General features: G+C 39.8%; 1 protein-coding gene and 1 pseudogene across 1 annotated transcript in view; both read right to left on the bottom strand.

The window, feature by feature from the left end:
• Nucleotides 1–502: 502 nt before the first annotated feature.
• Nucleotides 503–15,167, bottom strand: part of LOC104664829 (aldo-keto reductase family 1 member C4-like) — a 50,186-nt gene continuing 35,521 nt past the window's right edge. Inside the window, 6 exon segments of the mRNA XM_030941418.1 lie at nt 503–635; nt 2,529–2,611; nt 6,472–6,563; nt 6,566–6,636; nt 6,902–7,011; nt 13,189–13,308. Of these exon segments, the coding sequence (XP_030797278.1) occupies nt 593–635; nt 2,529–2,611; nt 6,472–6,563; nt 6,566–6,636; nt 6,902–7,011; nt 13,189–13,308 (519 nt within the window). The 3' untranslated portion in view covers nt 503–592.
• LOC115900405 lies at nt 11,864–12,724 on the bottom strand (annotated as a pseudogene).

Genomic DNA, 15,167 nt, shown 5'->3' with positions numbered 1-15,167 from the left:
TCCCGTATCTGACTTCTAATTATTTATCCTGGATGGGTGCCCTCCCACCTCCCTAATCATGACCCCACAGGGATGCTGCATCCCTAGGTTGCTGGAGCTCCAATTTGCGATGATGGAGGGAGGCCATAGATTGTTGGTCATCCTCTCAGTATGGCTCGTGTTCAGGTTCTATGCTGTGTGGTTTCTTCCTTCTGAAAGAACTAAAGACAGACTAACCGATAAATACTGGTCACTTGCTCCTCCTCTAGAGGCTGCAAACTCCATCCACTCTCACCTCAAAAATATCTATAAAATATTTATCCACTCTGCCCCAAACTTATAGGCAAATCAATTTTTGGCCCTAATGAAGTAGAAGGAAAAGAAACAACTGTGTAGAAAGGAGTAGGGAAAGAATCTTTAAGGAAAACATTCAATTACTTCAAGATAAAATTTATTTTCTTTGCTTTCTGGACTATGGATGTATCTAGCTAACTAGAGTTGCCAAGCAGAAGGGTTTTAACCAGAGGCCATGTGTCCACCAGCATAGAGACATCCTCTGCATCACCATCCACACGCAGGGCCTTCTGCTAGATGTCGTGCAACACCCTCTATGCTAATATTCATCTAAAAATGGATAATCAGGGTGGTCCACAAGACTGAAAAGAGAAATGATGGTACATAATATAGATGAAATGACTATTAAAAAGCTGGTAGCAAAGTGCTTTCTATGACGCTGCCATTAGTGTGAAGTTTATTTTCAACTTGTAGAATCTGTCTTTCATGAACATGACTTTATAATGTGTTTTTTTTTTCCCCAAAATAAGAGCATTTTCAACTTATATTCCCTTGCCTGGAATTTATCACACAAACTACACAGGGTCAGTTGTTCAAACATAGTCTTCCATATCTGTCAACAGAGCAAAGAGAGATTCTGACCTTTTCTATTTCAAATTCTCAATGAAAGCAGCAACTCATCCTGCATTGTTTTGAATAGAAATAAGCCAGCTATATGTTCATCACTAAGATTTGAGGGTTAAATGTTCTTGGTAGCAATCACATATCCTTTAAAGTATTCATTACTGACTAGCTGCTTACCATATGGAAAATAGTTTCTTTGATTCAGACATGTAACTGTCATATGTGATATGGGGCTCCATATCCAAAACTCTACAATATGCTAAGGGCAATCTTTAGGTGGAAATAACACAAAATAGAATGAATAAATGATTAATATTGAATAATTGGTGAGAATTACTGATGTTTGCCACTCTTCATTTCCTTTTCATGATTTCCTATTTTACTATTTTCCTCTAAACTAATAAAAATGTAAAACAATGATATTTAAAAACGTTGAGTTTTTACGACGTGCTGCTGTGTTTATCCTTTTTAATACATTATCTCCTGTCTATTACCTGTTAACATCTCCACTGCAAGCAGTGACATAACTTGTTTTTTCCCCATCACGTGAGTGCCTTTCTGTGAATCCTAGAACCTTGGAGCATGTAGAAAGAGTAAGATCTTTTGTCAGCTATATATTATCCCCAAAGATGGGACTTTCCAACTCTTCCCTTGTTTTTTTTTTTTTAAATGATGGAATCTTGCTCTGTTGCCCAGGCTGGAGTGGAGTGGCACAATTTCGACTCACTGCAACCTCTGCCTCCCAGGTTCAAGGGATTCTCCTGCCTCAGCCTCCTGAGTAGGTGGATTTACAGGTGTATGCCACCACGTATGGCTAACTTTTGTATTTTTAGTAGAGACAGGGTTTCTCCATTTTGGCCAGGCTGGTCTGAAACTTCTGACCTCAAGTGATCCACCTGCCTTTGCCTCCCAGAGTGTTGGGATTACAGGCATGAGCCACTGAGCCTGGCTCTTCCCTTGACTTTTAATCTCTCTTCTCTAAAACTTCTTTATAGTCTGCATTTAGATTTCCATATTGCAAAAAACATCAAAGCCAAGAGTTCTAACGCCCACTAAGGGCAAACTTTCTGGAGGCAAAATGCAGTGTTTGGGTCATGAGCAAAGGTCTAAAGAGAAGGAAGAAAGAAATTTGAAATGGGTAAAGATACTGAATTGACAAGATCTAGTGAGCAATTACACATGGAAGAGATGAATTTCTGGCATGGACACCAGTGTTGTTGGAAATGTTTTTCTGATAAGGAATTGGGCAGATTTGGAAGAAAAAGCTGTAAGTACGGATTTGGAAAAACATGCAATCAAGCCATGTGAGCAATATCCAATTTGTCCACTAGGCCATAGCAGAAATGCCAGGCCAACATGAAAGGTGCAGATTCAGCAATAATATTGGCTGCTCTGGAAATTTTCAGGGAGTCAGGAGAGCAGAGGCACAGGTTGACCCATGCTGACCCTGGGCCCGCTCACCCTGTCAGAGAACAGAGCTCTGGAGTGAATCCAGAAGGAGAGTTCCAGAGTTCCTGTCTCACCTCTGACTCACATTGGCCTGTCTCCCTGGTATTGAGGTAACTTTTAACACCCATCTGACATTCCTCCTCAGAAATAAACTTGGCAACCCATTTTCCAAAGTTACTTACAAATCCATGACAACATATCGAAAATTTCTATTTAGGCCATCTAGAACTTTCATATCCTCTGAAGTCAACTGGAATTCAAAAACCTATCAAAGAAGTAGAAAATTTTTATTGGTAGATTGCATAATTGTCAACTTGGAATAGCCAAGTATATCAGAGCAGGGTGTAGAGGCAATATGTAAAATATTTGATGAGTTTCCAAAAGTTATGAAAGATCATCTCTAAACTCTCAAGTGATTAAAGAATATCAGGTAAAATATAAATCCATTCCTAGAATGGATATATTGAAACTGCACAAAACGGCAGACAAAGAAGATCTCAACAGAAACTGGAGATGGAATGAAGTTGACCTGGTGTGCGCATGATTGGTTCATGTACTTAGAAGATTTAGAAGAATCTAGAGGGAAAATTTTGAAACTTATAATTTAGACAGTTTGGTGGCGATACAGTTTGGATATTTGTCCCTTCCTAATCTCATGTTAAAAACGTGATTCAACTATGATGGAAGTGGGTCCTGGTGGGAGGTGTTTGTGCCATGGGGGCATCCTTCATGAATGGCTGGGTGCCCTCCCCATGGTAATGAGTGTTCACTGCATTAGGTCATATGAAATCTGGTTTAAAAAGGAGCCTGACATTTTCTTTTTTTCCTCTTCATCTCTTGCTATTTGATGTGCTTCTCCTCCTCTGTCACCTTCTTCCATGAGTAAATGCTTCCCGAGACCTCACCAAAACCAAAATGGTGCCATGATTTTTGTACACTCTGCAAAATGGTGAGCCAAATAAACCACCTTCCGGCATATGTTATCTGGCCTCAGGTATTTCTCTATAGCAGTGCACAATGGACTAATATGGAAAATTGTTACCAGGAGTGGGACATTGCTAAAAATGTCTGAAATGTGGTAGTGCCTTTAGAACTGGTAATTAGCACAGTTTGGAAGTATCAGGAGGGTTCAGAAGAAAATGGGAAGATAAGGGATAGTTTGGAACTTGTTAGGCATTGGTAAATGGTTCTGACCAAAATGCTGATAAAAATATGGGCAATGAAGTCTAGGCTAATGAGGTCTAAGAACAACATCAGAAACTTATTAAAAACTGGAACAAAGATCACCCTTGATATCCCTTAGGAAAGAACTTGGCTGCATTGTGTCCATTCCAGGACTTTGTGGAAGTCTGACTTAGTGATGATTTAAGGGTATCTGGTGGAAGAAATCTCTAAGCAGGAAGACATTCAAGAGATAGTGTGACTGCTTCTAACAGCCTATGATCAGGTATGGGAGCAAAGGAATGACCTAATGTTGGAATTTAAAGCTTCCTGAAGCCTCTCCAGAATCTGGTGCTATGCTTTTTGTACAGCCTGTAAATTGTGAGCCAAATATAGCTCTTTTCTGTATAAATTGCCCAGCATCAAGTATTTTTTTTATAGCAGCACAAAACGGACTAATACAGATGGATATTGTTTGGATTTCTATATTTGTCCCCATGACAAAAAACACCTCCCACCAGATCCCACTTCCATCATTGATGATAACTTTTTTTTTTTTAAGTTCTAGGGTACATGTGCACAACGTGCAGTTTTGTTACATAAGTATACATGTGCCATATTGGTTGTGCTGCACCCATTAACTCGTCATTTACATTAGGTATATCTCCTAATGCTATCCTCCCTCTTCCCCCTCCCCACAATAGGCCCCGGTGTGTGATGTTCCCCTTCCTGTGTCCAAGTGATCTCATTGTTCAGTTCACACCTATGAGTGAGAACATGTGGTGTTTGAGAATGATGGTTTCCAGCTGCATCCATGTCCCTACAAAGGGCACAAACTAACCTTTTTTGCATTTTAAAATGAGATTAGAAGGAGACAAATAGCCAAACTGTATCATCATCAAACTATCTAATCATCAGTTTCAAAGTTTTCTCTAGATTCTTATAAGTACATGAACCAATCATGTACACACAAGGTTGACTTGATTTCATCTCTAGTATCTGTTGAGATCCTCTTTGTAGAGTTGTACAGTTTCACATCAGATATAGAAATGCTGAAATCCAAATATATTCATCTGATTTCCATCTTCAATGAACAGGTATAATGTGAAAATTGTTTTTCAACAAGATTCAAGACAGTAATTGTCCAAATCCTAACAACATCATGCTCAAAGAAAACAAGTAGTTGCTTGAAGAGGATCTCAGCATTCAAATTGGAAAGAATTTAAATATCAAAAGATGTCACTAATTGCTAGCATAATACTAAATTACTAAATTTTATTGGAATACTCTAATACAGAGAATAAGAGGAAAAGAGAATAAAAGTCATCAATTTAACAATTGAATCTAGGTAGAAGCATTCATTGTATTCTTAGAATATTTGCATAGATTAGAAAATTCTCAAGTTATCCAAAGACTATTAAATTATAAGTTTTCTATGAATAAATCTAGGAAAACATACACAAATGCCTTAAGAATGCTATGTAACATAATTTAGACAGTACAGGAAAGTTAACTCTGAAAGGAAATATCAGAAGTACTTATGGACACTTGATGACAGGATGAAAAATCAAACATAGGTGAGCAAATATGGACTTTTCAATAATTCTTAGTGGGACATTTTAGTATCAAGTGAAAATTATATTACATTTGCACCCTGATTTCACATATTAAAAATCAAATGATCCCAATTTATAAAAGTACATTAATACTTTATAGGATATTAATAGAATATAGTATATTACTCTGTATTACTATATAATATTTTACTACATAATATGGTAACATATTGTCATGTTTCCAATATAGGAAAAGTCACGATATTAGCAACTACAAGACAATGTCATAAAGAATTTGACTACATTAAGAGTAGAAACTTTTGGCCGGGAGCGGTGGCTCAAGCCTGTAATCCCAGCACTTTGGTAGGCTGAGACGGGCGGATTACGAGTCAGGAGATCGAGACCATCCTGGCTAAGATGGTGAAACCCCGTCTCTACAATACAAAAAAAAAAAAAAAAAAAATAGCCAGGCGAGGTGGCGGGCGCCTGTAGTCCCAGCTGCTCCGGAGGCTGAGGAAGGAGAATGGTGTAAACTCGGGAAGTGGAGCTTGCAGTGAGCTGAGATCCGACCACTGCACTCCAGCCCGGGTGACAGAGCAGAGACTCCATCTCAAAAAAAAAAAAAAAAAAAAAAAAAAAAAAAAAAAAGTAGAAACTTTTGTTGAAACTACCATAAAGATAATCAAAACACGGGTACATTTTGGGAGAGGCTATTTCAACAATACATCTGAAACTCTAAAGAATATCCAGAATACGAATTCTAGATTAATTCTGCAGAGCTGCCTCATTGCCCTGCACACACGTGAGACAGCCCAGCCAGGAACAGAAGGACTAGACTGAGTTCAGGTGGAGCTCAGGCTAAATTATAAACCATGAAATTGTCAGTTAAATAAATGGTTTTGTATTAAACCTCTATGTTTGAGAGGTTTTCTTTTCTATAATTTTACTTAGTATAATGTTTTTCTACAATAAAAAGACATGCAACCTAAGAAAAATACCCAAAGACTTCAACAGGCACTCAAAAAACAATTCTAAGAGAATGAATACATGAAATTTATACAGAATAAACGAGGACATGAAGAAAAAATCTGCAATGATTTGAAGACTAGAGAACACCTAACCCAACTCATTTCAGAAAATGAAGAAAAGGTGATGGCCCTAGCAGAGGGATACAGAGTAAGTTGCCAACTTTATGCCAAAATTCCTGGTTTTGGTCCCATCCTGATTCTCTCCACCCATGCTGCCCCTCCTATAGTAGAATAGAAAACCCTTATGATGCACACAAAGCATTTGTGCATAGGAAATGCCCAGGAGATGGACTTAGTCCAAGGGTGTCCTGAGAAGCTTACAAGAAGCACACACGTGAAGGACACCATGCAGGAGCCCGGACGCCCACTCAAATCCTCACCTGGACATTTTCTCTGATCCGCTGCTCATTGTAGCTCTTGGCCAGTACCACAACCCCACGCTGCAGCTGGTAGCGCAGGGCAATCAGGGGGTGGATCGTTTGTGTTTCTTTGCTAAGGCGCAAAGAACTGGGTCCTCCAAAAGAGCTGGGGAGTTCTGGTCCACCCTGGAAGGAAAGTCAGAAATGCTGAAGTCTTGAGGCTGGATTCAGTTTGGTAGGAGGCTCCCTAAACAGACTAAGGGTTCATTCTGCACCAGAGCCTCTCAAGTGAGGCCCTTGAACAATAGCATCACCTGGGATCTCATCAGAAATGCAAATTCTCCCCATACCCTGATTCACTGAGAGTGAACTCCAGGAGACTGAGTAGGCTATAATTAAAACTTCTTCATCAAAATGGCATTTTAGGTAAACTTCCTGTTGCTTTTATTACCATAGTTTATGTCGTTGGGTTCCCAGAGCACTGTGGGCAACCAGGACAATGTCTTTGGACTTGCAGAAATCCAGCAGTTTGCTCTGGTTGAGGTAAGGATGACATTCCACCTGCAGATGATCAAGATAGAAAAGCATCAGATAATTCAAAACATATGTTAATTAATATAAAGAGTAAAATAAGCTGAACAAAGTATAACATTAAATTTGAACTGAGACTATTACTGTCAAGTAATGATCTTTTTAATAAAATACATTTTCTATTGCTGTCCTAAAAGTATACATAGAAATGTGATTCTGAGCATAAGCAACTCTATGAACCAGAGTCAGTTTCTAACAACCTTTGACCACTAGAATTGCACATGGCCAATTCCAGACTTGGGATAGGTTAAGATTCTGAACTTTGAACATCAAATGGTGCCAGAATGTAAGAATTTCTTTGACTTATGAGGTCAGTTTAAAAAAGTAGTTATAGGAATCTCAGTAATATTTGTGTATTTGAGCATCAAAAACCAATAATGAATAAATGAATCACAAATTATAGGAAAACAATCCATGTCTTCATAGTGTTGAGTGGTTAAAAGAGTGATCAAAAGTATTTGCCTTCACCAATGGTGATTGGTATGTCCTGGCTCTGTCCCCACCCAAATCTCATTTTGTAGCTCTCATAATTCCCATGTTGTGGAAGGGCCCGGGGTGGGTGATAATTGAATCATAGGAGTGGTCTTTCTGTGTTGTTCATGATAGTGAATAAGTCTCCAAGGTCTGATTTTAAAAATGGGTTTCCCTGCACAAGCTGTCACTTTGCCTGCTACCATCCATGTAAATATGACTTGCTCCTCTTTGCCTTCTGCCATGATTGTGAGGTGTCCCCAGCCATGTGAAGCTGTAAGTCCATTAAACCCCCTTTCTCTCCCCACTCTTGAGTATGTCTTTATCAGCAGCATGCAAAAAACCAATATGGTAACCTACCAGTAGAGTGGGGCGTTGCTGAAAGATACCTGAAAATGTGGAAGTGACTTTGGAACTGGGTAACATGCAGAGTTGTAACAGTTTGGAGTGCTCAGGAGAAGACAGAAAAAATGTAAGAAGATTTGGAACTTTCAGAGACTTGTTGAATATTTTGACAAAAATGCTGACTGATAGTAACAAAATAAGGTCCAGGCTGAGGTGGTCTCAGATGGAGATGAGAAACTTGTTGGGAACTGGAGCAAAGGTGACTCTTGTTATGTTGTAGCAGAGAGACTGGTGGTATTTTGTCCCTGCCCTAGAGACTTGTGGAACTTTGGATTTGAGAGAGATGATTTAGGATATCTGGTCAAAGAAATTTCTAAGCAAAGCATTCAAGAAATGACTTGGGTGCTGTTAAAAGCATCCAGTTTTAAAAGGGAAACAACAAAATTCAGAAAATTTGCAGTCTGGTGATGTAGTAAAAATTAAAAACCCATTTTCTGAGAAGAAATTCAAGCCAGCTGCAGAAATTTGCATAAGTAGCAAGGAGCCAAATGTGAATCACCAAGACAATGGGGAAAATGTCTCCAAGGCATGTCAGACACCTTTGTGGCAGCCCTTCTCATGCAGGCCAGAGGTGGAGGCCTAGGAGGGAAAAAATGGTTTCATGGCTGGGCCCAGGGTCACCATTCTGTGTGCAGTCTAGGGACATGGTGCCCTGCATCAATCACTCCTGCTGTGACTAAAAGGGGCCAATGGTACAGCTCAGGCTGTGGCTGCACAGGGTGCAAGTCCCAAGCCTTTGGCAGCTTCTATGTGGTGTTGAGCCTACGGGTGCACAGTAGTTAAGAATTGAGGCATGGGGCCAGGTGTGGTGGCTCACGCCTTTAATCCCAGCACTCTGGGAGGCTGAGGCAGGCAGATCACAAGGTCAGGAGTTTGAGACCAGCCTGACCAAGATGGTGAAACCCCATCTCTACTAAAGATGCAAAAATTAGCCAGGCGTGGTGGTATGTGCCTGTAATCCCAGCTACTCAGGAGGCTGAGGCAGAAGAATCACTTGAACCTGGGAGGTGGAGGTTGCAGTGAGCTGAGATGTGCCATTGCACTCCAGCCTGGGCAACACAGCACTCTGTCTCAAAAAAAAAAAAAAAAAAAATTGAAATCCACCTAGATTCAGACAGGATGTATAAAATGCCTGGATGTCCAGGCAGAAGTTTACCACTAGGCCTGTGCTCTCATGGTGAACTTCTGCTAGGGCAGTGCTCTGGGGTCAGAGCCCCCACACAGAGTCCCTGCTGGGGCACCACCTGATGGAGCTGTGAGAAAGGGCCACCATCCTCCAGACCCTAGAATGGTAGATCCACTGACAGCTTGCACTGTGCACCTGGAAAAGCTGCAGACACTCAATGCCAGCCCATGAAAGCAGCCAGAAGGGAGGCTGTACCCTGCAAAGCCATAGGAGTGGAGCTGCCCGAGAACATGGGAACGACCTCTTACATCAGCATGGATGTAAATGGAGTTCCATTGACTCCTGGATGTGAAACATGGAGTCAAAGGAGATCATTTTGAAGCTTTAAAATTTGACTGCCCTGCTGGATTTCAGACTTGCATGGGTCCTGTAGCCCTTTTATTTTCGCCAATTTCTCCCACATGGAACAGCTGTATTTACCCAATGCCTGTACCCCCATTGTATCTTGGAAGTAACTAACTTGCTTTTGAGTTTACAGGCTCATAGGTGGAAGGGACTTGCCTTGTCTCAGATGAGACTTTGGACTGTGGACTTTCGATCTAATGCTGAAATGAGTTAAGACTTTAGAAAACTGTTGGGAATGCCTGATTGGTTTTGAATTGTGAGGACATGAGATTTGGGAGGGGCTAGGGGTGGCATGATACGGTTTGGCTGTGTCCCCACCCAAATCTCATCTTGTAGCTCCCATAATTCCCATGTGTTGTGGGAGATAATTAAATCATGGGGCAGGTCTTTCCCGTGATGATCTTGAGATAGTGAATAAGTCTCATGGGATCTGATGGTTTTATAAGGAGGAGATTTCCTGCACAAGTTCTTTCTTTGCCTGCCGCCATCTGTGTAAGATGTGACTTGTTCCTCCTTGTCTTCTGCCATGATTGTGAGACCTCCCCAGCCATATGGAACTTTAAGTCCATTAAACCTCTTTTTCTTCCCAGTCTTGGATATGTCTTTATCAGTAGCATGAAATGGACTAATACAGTGATCATGACAGTAATTTTTTTCCAGGACATGAATAACTAAAGGGAAAGAGTTAAGCTTTTAGCATATCCAAGAGGAGTAATTGTTTTTTTTTGACTTAGTGAAAAAATTTTTTCATAATAAAATGTAAAGTGAGAATAGTAAACTTGTAGTTAAAATTGAAAGTAATTACTTTAAAGCCCCCAGGAAAGAACAAATACAATAATAATGCAATACAAAAATTTAAAACACCATTGATGTATACTCAATCATTATGTGAAAATTTGCTGTGGAATATAACTTTCCCTTTTGATTATTTTCCCCCAGCAGATTACTAGTAATTGCAAAAGAGAACACGTGCCTCTGGAAATTAGATCTGGTTACCACTTGTTTAACCAAGTGATCAAAATTAGCATCACTAATTGTGGGACAATCTGCCATTTCATGCTGCCTCCTGTGGTATAATTTCAGGGATACAGCAAGGTAGAGGCAGTTTCTCACCAAAAATGTTTGAACTTCTATGATATAAAGTATCCAAGTATAACTGCCAATACAGAAACTTACCTTCAAAACTTGGAACAAGTTAACTGATCCAAGTACAACAAACTGAAAGTCACAACTGGATTTTTTTTTGTTTTCATGATATATCTTTTCTTTACTCTTTAACATTTCTCATTATTTTATAATCTCTCTGTAGAGGTCATACACATCTTTTATTTGGTATAATTCAGGTACTTAATCTTATTATATGGTATCTTTAAATCACTCTAATGGAAATAGAGGTATAAGAGACATTGCAATCAAACAATGGGAAATCCAAATACTGACTGGATAATCAATGATATGAGGGCATTATTGTTATTTCCTTACATAATAATTACACTGTTACTGGGAGAATATCTTCATTCCTATGCCATGCTTTGAAAGGGCTGTAGAGGTGAATTGTGATCATTAGAATATATTTTGAAGAGATTCAACAAATACTACATGTACTGATGCAGATCTACTCATATATACCTATATATTTGCCAGGTTGGCAAAGTGTCAACAATTTTGGATGTATGTAGATGGTAACATGTAGATGTCCTGTATTATCCCTTCAAATTTGTCTAAAATTGGAAAATTGTCATATAAAAAATTGAGTAAAACTAATAAAAACCACATTAATTAACTTTTTAATTGGAAATCAAGATTTTGTATTATATTACCAAATACATAAATTTTAAATACTACATGTTTCAACTGTAGACCTGTACTCATTGACTCTAAGTAGTAAGAGTAAGTTAGAGAACAGAACTATATGCAGAATAGATGCTTCTCAACAGTTGATTTGATGACAGAAAGCAAAGAGGTGCATCAAAATAAGATGTGGGCAGTCACAAGGTCGACTCAATGTTCTGCTAAATTTTCCTCAGTGTTGATTTCATCCACCACAACTAGTTATCTCCATAAATAGTTAACTCTCTTTTTTTCACTCTTTAAAGTTTTATTTCAACAACTTTGGGTCCAATTTCCACAGTTGTGTTCTGGTTAATTTAGTATACTTGCTTGACTTCCCAAAATGATAGTACTGAAATATTTGTGGGCTAGGGAGAAGAGACCACGTGAAGCATCACTGCATTTACTCAGCTTCCACAAAGCCACAGAGTTGGGCATCTGATTGTTCAATGAAATGAAGCTTTGATAGCACGCAGGAGGGCATACAGGAAAACCAGGCTGTAGACAGTCTTGCATTTGTCAAAATCAGACCAGAGGAAATCTATTCCATATATATAGAAAAGGTATCGTATTCATCTTTTTATATTACTGCAATATTTTTCTTTTCATTATCACATCATGGAGTTTCTCAAATCCTTTATTTCATGTCCTATGATTGCACAGGTAGGCTGCAAATGCCAAGGAGTTGATGAGCTCAGTTCAACCATTGCTAACAATTTCTCAATTGAGAGAGACAAGTTCTTCGTTTCTTAGCACCCGTAAGTACAGGGACATCTTTATTTTCTTATACCCTATTTTATAAAGTTCAATTTTGACTTCTTCCATTTTTCAAATCAACAGAGTCCACAGCAAACACAATGCCATCTGTGCATCTTGCATATGGCTTCTACAGTGTTCCTCATTTCTCTCGACCACCTACATCTCGGGAGTGAAAAGTGACTGTTTTAGAATTTTCCAAGGTTACCTTCATTTTTCAGTGTTAAATCCTTTGGTGGGTATGGTATTTACAAATTTATTGAATAGCAGCCTGTATAAGACAGTTCTTCCAGCACAGTCCAAACACGAAATAACAATGTGGAATGACTGAAATGAAGGGCAGAATGGACAGGATGGTAGTTTAGTCAGTTAGTGCATTCCCCTATTTCCAGCTGCAAATAAGTGTTCCAAAATGAAAGCTTTTTTTTTGTGCTTTAGAACTTTTCTTCCTAGGTGGTCCAGCTATAGGACTCCCGTTTTGGGTCTGGGTCTAAATGGGGCAACATTAGCAGGCTTTTCTACACGAGGCAAGGGTGGGGGTTAGCACGCCACGTCCTGTCAGCTTATCTCTCAAGCAGCTCTCATAAACGGGTAACTTCCTCTCCCTAACCTGGATGACTTTCACTGTTTCCAGTTAGTTCTTAGTACCTGCTCAAGAACTATGAAAACAGAGATGCCAATAAAAAGCATTCAGACATCTAAACTTATTTAAACCCGTAGTACCTATCTTCTCTTATTCTCACTCTCTCCTGATTTATTATGCTCATCCCATGCTTTTATGGCCTTTATAATTATACACATTATACTCCAAATCATCTTTACCAATCCACTCTCTGGTGGTCTTTTCAAACCTGAGAGATAAGTGCACCTTCTCCCTGAGTTCTGATTAAACTACTTCAGTCCTCCTTGATGAAATTTACCTCCTCCAAAAATAGTATACAGAATTCAGCATGAAGGGCTCTGTACCTTTTTCACTAAGACTTCTCCAAGGAGAGGTACGATTAAGGGTCTTCCATGTTCTTCTAGACAGAGGCTTTGCTTTCTAGAATCTTCTATTTCACAAATGTAAGTGGAACAAAACAAATGGAAGCCAGGCAGTAGGACAGGAAGATGGGTATTGAGAAGAGAAAGGAGAGGAGCCTGAGGGCCCTCACCTGGTTGCAGGGCTTGTACTTGAGTCCTGGCTTGTTGAGGATCATCTCCAGCTGCCTGCGGTTGAAGTTTGACACCCCGATGGACTTGGCCAATCCTGCATCCTTACACTTCTCCATGGCCTGGGAAGGGGTTGTGAGGAATTATTTGTGCAGTTGGCTGCAGATTATGATAAATGCAAGACAGAACTGTTAAAGCAACAACTGTTAAGATATGACAATGAGGCGGCGCGGTGGCTCAAGCCTGTAATCCCAGCGCTTTGGGAGGCCGAGACGGGCGGACAGAGGTCAGAAGATCGAGACCATCCTGGCTAACATGGTGAAACCCCGTCTCTACTAAAAAATACAAAAAACTAGCGGGTGAGGTGGCGGGCGCCTGTAGTCCCAGCTACTCGGGAGCTGAGGCTGAGGCAGGAGAATGGGTAAACCCGGGAGGCGGAGCTTGCAGTGAGCTGAGATCCGGCCACTGCACTCCAGCCCGGGCGACAGAGCGAGACTCCGTCTCAAAAAAAAAAAAAAAAAATAAAAATGAAATAGCAGTGATTCTCAAGAGAATTACAACAGATAAGAAAAGGATAGTGACAGCAAGAAGAATTGGGTATCCTCTTTAGGAAGCTGGAGAGAAAAATACACATGGAGGGGGAGGAATACCTGTCTTCCTTGGTCCCCAATTTATCGCCTTCCATTCCCACTATTCTATTTCAGTCATGTGTTCTTCCCTACCACTGAGGAAAACTTCCTTTGTCAAGCTCCTTAATTTCTAGTTCCAGTGGTGCATATTCCATTGGTTGCACATGAAGCTGGGAAACAGGTTTACCCTCTTGTCTTTTCTTTGTACTCTGTCCTCCTAGCACTTACTCCCATATGGCACAGAGATCCACTGTGTCGAATATTACGTTTCCATTTTAATCTGTTGTAGTAGCATCTCACCCTGCTGAAGTAGAAACAGTCATTTTAATGTCACAATTTAATTCTCCACCCATAGCTATTCCCATGTACATTTTAGGATAATACACCAGGTGCTGCAATGTTTCTAGAAAGTGGGTGTGTGGGCAAAGTGTCTCACGTACGGAGTTTTAAGGCATGTCTTAGGAGACAGGCTTCCTTAATCTCTACTTCCATTATATATAAACATTTTACAGGTTTTTAATGGGGTTTCACAGTTTGACTTTTGTTACTTTATCTGCTCCTAATTTCTCTGGGGAAATGCCACTGTTTGACTCAAAAGTCCTTGATATCCAGCAATAAGGGATTGTATTCTTGATCCAGTGATAAATAAGAGTTCCTTATCCCCCTGAAGATTTGATAGTACATGAGCAGGATCATAAACCAAACATGGTCTCAAATGGAAGTTCTTTTCAATATGTATTTGAAAGTTGTAAGACCCCTGGAGGCTCTCTTATGTTAATCACCATGAGCCTTGAGCTGCCTCAAAGCTATCATTGCCAACAATGAAAAAGGCTGGGACAAAAATCCAGAAAACCTCTTGGAGTTCATAGATAATTATGGAGAAAAGGTCACATTTTTAGAGTCTAGGTCAAATCTTTATTCATGGCAGTGACTACCCATTTGCATCATGCAATAAGCTCTTTTTAAAATAAACTAGCCTGAGTTTTTCCCTATAAATTTAAAAGTTATGCACAACCGAAATTCATGACTAAGCAAAGCTACCAACTCCATTGTGAAACAAGCTTTAGTGAAAAAGGCAAGGATTCTCAGGTCCCATTATGGTTTCCTTTTTAAGACTCATCCAGAGTGAGTTCCACCAAATCTACTTCAGCTTAAAATGGGAGAGATCATGGAAACTCACTGTGTACCATATGTGCAGTGATTTTTTTGGCACCACAGCTGCATGAATCTCTGCATCTGTGAACATCCTAAGAGATGGACTCAGGAACCCCAATTAAGACAGAGCCTTGAAGGTGGCTATTTTTTTTGAGTTTTTGAGGCAGAGGCTTTGAGGTTGATGTACTGTCTTCTGT

Source organism: Rhinopithecus roxellana, chromosome 11, assembly GCF_007565055.1.
Source record: "Rhinopithecus roxellana isolate Shanxi Qingling chromosome 11, ASM756505v1, whole genome shotgun sequence".
NCBI classification, from domain to species: Eukaryota; Metazoa; Chordata; class Mammalia; order Primates; family Cercopithecidae; genus Rhinopithecus; species Rhinopithecus roxellana.
Note: the sequence above shows the minus strand (reverse complement) of the source record. Positions and strands in the feature narration are given on the sequence as shown.